The sequence below is a fragment of the Olea europaea genome, chromosome 4 (assembly GCF_002742605.1).
Source record: "Olea europaea var. sylvestris chromosome 4, O_europaea_v1, whole genome shotgun sequence".
NCBI lineage: Eukaryota > Viridiplantae > Streptophyta > Magnoliopsida > Lamiales > Oleaceae > Olea > Olea europaea.
Genome location: NC_036240.1, coordinates 2,146,980 through 2,149,676, shown reverse-complemented (window position 1 = coordinate 2,149,676; position 2,697 = coordinate 2,146,980). Strand labels below are relative to the sequence as shown.

Here is a 2,697-nt window from a genome sequence, read left to right as displayed (position 1 = left end):
CCAACTATTTATCGGTTGTATGCATACTTGGTTACAAATAGCTAGTTCTAGCAAATCAAATACAATGCTACAGTGTTACATTTTTATTATTAGTATTCTTAAATGAAGCAAACACAACAAAAATGAATATATGTAGAGTAAAATGTATGCAAGAACGGATGAACGACATGAACTGTATATGCATATACCTAAGTACCTAATTAAAGAGGTACACAAAAACTCAAATCTCAAACCATCTAAGGGCTTAGTAAACAAGTTAACTAGTTGATTTTTTGTAGATAAGTGTTTAAGAGATACAACAAGGGGTCTCTACAAGCTCTCGAATGAAGTGATGTCTAATAACTCTATGTTTGATCCGAGAATGTTGAATAGGATTTTTGGAAATATTAATAGCACTTGTGTTATCACAGAACACAGTCATAGTAACCTGCTTAATCCTATAATTACTCAATATTTGTTTCATCTAAAGGAGCTGAGTGCAATAGCTTCCCGCAGCTATGTATTTAGCCCCATCCATAGATAATGAGCTAGAGTTTTGTTTTTTTACTCATCCAAACTACAAGATTAGAATCAACATAGAAATAGCCTCCCGATGTGCTCTTTCTATTATCGACATTTCTAGCCCAATTGGCATCGGAATAGTATGCAAGATCAAGATTAGAGTCTCTAGAGTACAAGAGTTTATGATCTACAGTGCCATTTACATATCAAATGATACGCCTTACTATACACAAGTGAGATTTCTTAGGATCAGCCTGAAATCTTAAACATAACCCAACACTAAAAGCTATGCCAGATCTACAGGCACTAAGATAAAGTAAATTACCTATCATACTCTCATATAGTGTCTGATCAACACTCTTACCTGTAAGATCATGACTTAACTTAACACTTGTGCTCATGGGCGTTCTAGTATGTTTCTTGCTGTCTAGTCCAAATCTCTTGACAATGTCTTTTACACAATTTGATTGGCATATAAATAACCCATCATTAGTTTGCTTTACTTGGAAACCAGGAAAGTAACTTAATTTTCTAACCATGTTCATTTAAAATTCTTGCTTCATGTATTCAGCAAATTTATGAACAAGTGAGTCAATGGAAGAACCAAAGATTATATCATCGACATAAATTCGTGCTATGGTAGTGGTTTCTTCAATATTCTTATGAATAAAGTTTTGTCTAGACCTTCTTGAGAAAACCACATTACAAAAGGTACGCAATGTGTCTATCATACCAAGTTTTAGGAGCTTGTTTAAGACCATATATTGCTTTATTTAGTTTGTAGACATAATGTGGAAACTAAGGACTGATGAATCCTTTTGGTTGTTCAATATAAGCTTTTTCTTGAAGTATTCCATTAGAAAGCACTTTTGACATCCATTTGATATAGCTTGAGTCTTAAGGTACAAGCAACAACAAGAAGAATTCTAATGGATTTAAGACGTGCAAAATGGACAACTGTCTCATCAAAGTCAATATCTTCAACCGGATGAAAATATCTATTAAACCAATCATAAGAGTACCAGTTACAGTACCTATTATCCAAAGATGAATCCTTTCAGTAGTATCAGCCATTTACTCTACTTCCATCTAATATCATCCCTGGGAAACTAACCTAGCCTTATTCATGGTTATGGTACCTTGATCATCGGTCTTATTCTTAAATATATACTTCATACTTATAACATGACAATTGCCTGGCTTAGATACCGAATACCATACATTATTTCTCTCAAGTTGATTTAGTTTCTCATGCATCACATTTACCTAGCATTCATGACTAAGGGCATCTTATACTTTCTTAGTCTCAATTTGGGACACATAGCTAGCAAATATGAGGTTGTTTAAAACCCCTCTTGCGAAACCTCATCCCTTTATCTAAATCTCCAATAAGACTAGAATTAACTCTAGATGAAGGTTCCTTAAGAGGTTTGGATTTATTACTAAGTAATTACTCCACGGGAAGGATTAAAGTTTTACTAAGAGATGGTTCACTAGGAAAGTTGGAGCTCATACTAGGTGATGACTCCTTATTGGGAATGTCTATACCTTTAGGTGAGTGTGGAAGTTCAAAAATTGATTTTTCTTTAGGCTCAATTACCATGACGGGATCTATACTCGAGTGATCTAACTCATCCCAATCTCCTACAATCTCTCACTCACTTAAAAAAATCTATCACGACATTTATGGACTCCATCCTAACTCATGTACAAGAATTGTATACACAAGAGACTCTACTGTTCCTGAAATATCCTAGAAAGTTTCTCTCATCACTCAGAGTCAAAATTGCCCAAATTTTCTCTATTTCTTAGAATATAGCACTTTCTACCATATACACGAAAGTATTTAACAGTAGGCTTTTTACCGTTCTAGATCTAGATCTCATACGGTGTCTTATCAGTTTTAGATCTAAGGTAAACCTTATTTACAATATGACAAGCAGTAGTCATAGCTTCATCCCAAAAATGCATAGCTAGACCCTTACCATGAAGCATGGCCCTAGTTATTTCTTGAAGCACGCGATTTTTCCTCTCAACTATTTTATTTTGTTGTGGAGTGATCATTAAAGAGAATCCATGCTAGATTCTCTCCTCTGTGCAAAAGTTCTCAAGGTTAGAGTTTTCAAACTCTTTCCCATGATCACTTCAGATTCTAGATATAGTGAAATTTTTTTTTTTTTCATTTCTAAGTCTCTT

At 34.2% G+C, this 2,697-nt stretch overlaps 1 protein-coding gene across 1 annotated transcript; it reads right to left on the bottom strand.

Moving 5' to 3' along the window:
• Window positions 1–527: 527 nt before the first annotated feature.
• Window positions 528–1,040, bottom strand: LOC111392238 (uncharacterized mitochondrial protein AtMg00810-like). Its single transcript, XM_023017527.1, has 2 exons — window positions 731–1,040; window positions 528–688 (listed from the first exon to the last, which is right to left on the bottom strand). Exons 1-2 carry the CDS (start codon window positions 1,038–1,040, stop codon window positions 528–530), a joined length of 471 nt encoding a protein of 156 aa, XP_022873295.1.
• Between the last annotated feature and the right edge of the window lie 1,657 nt (window positions 1,041–2,697).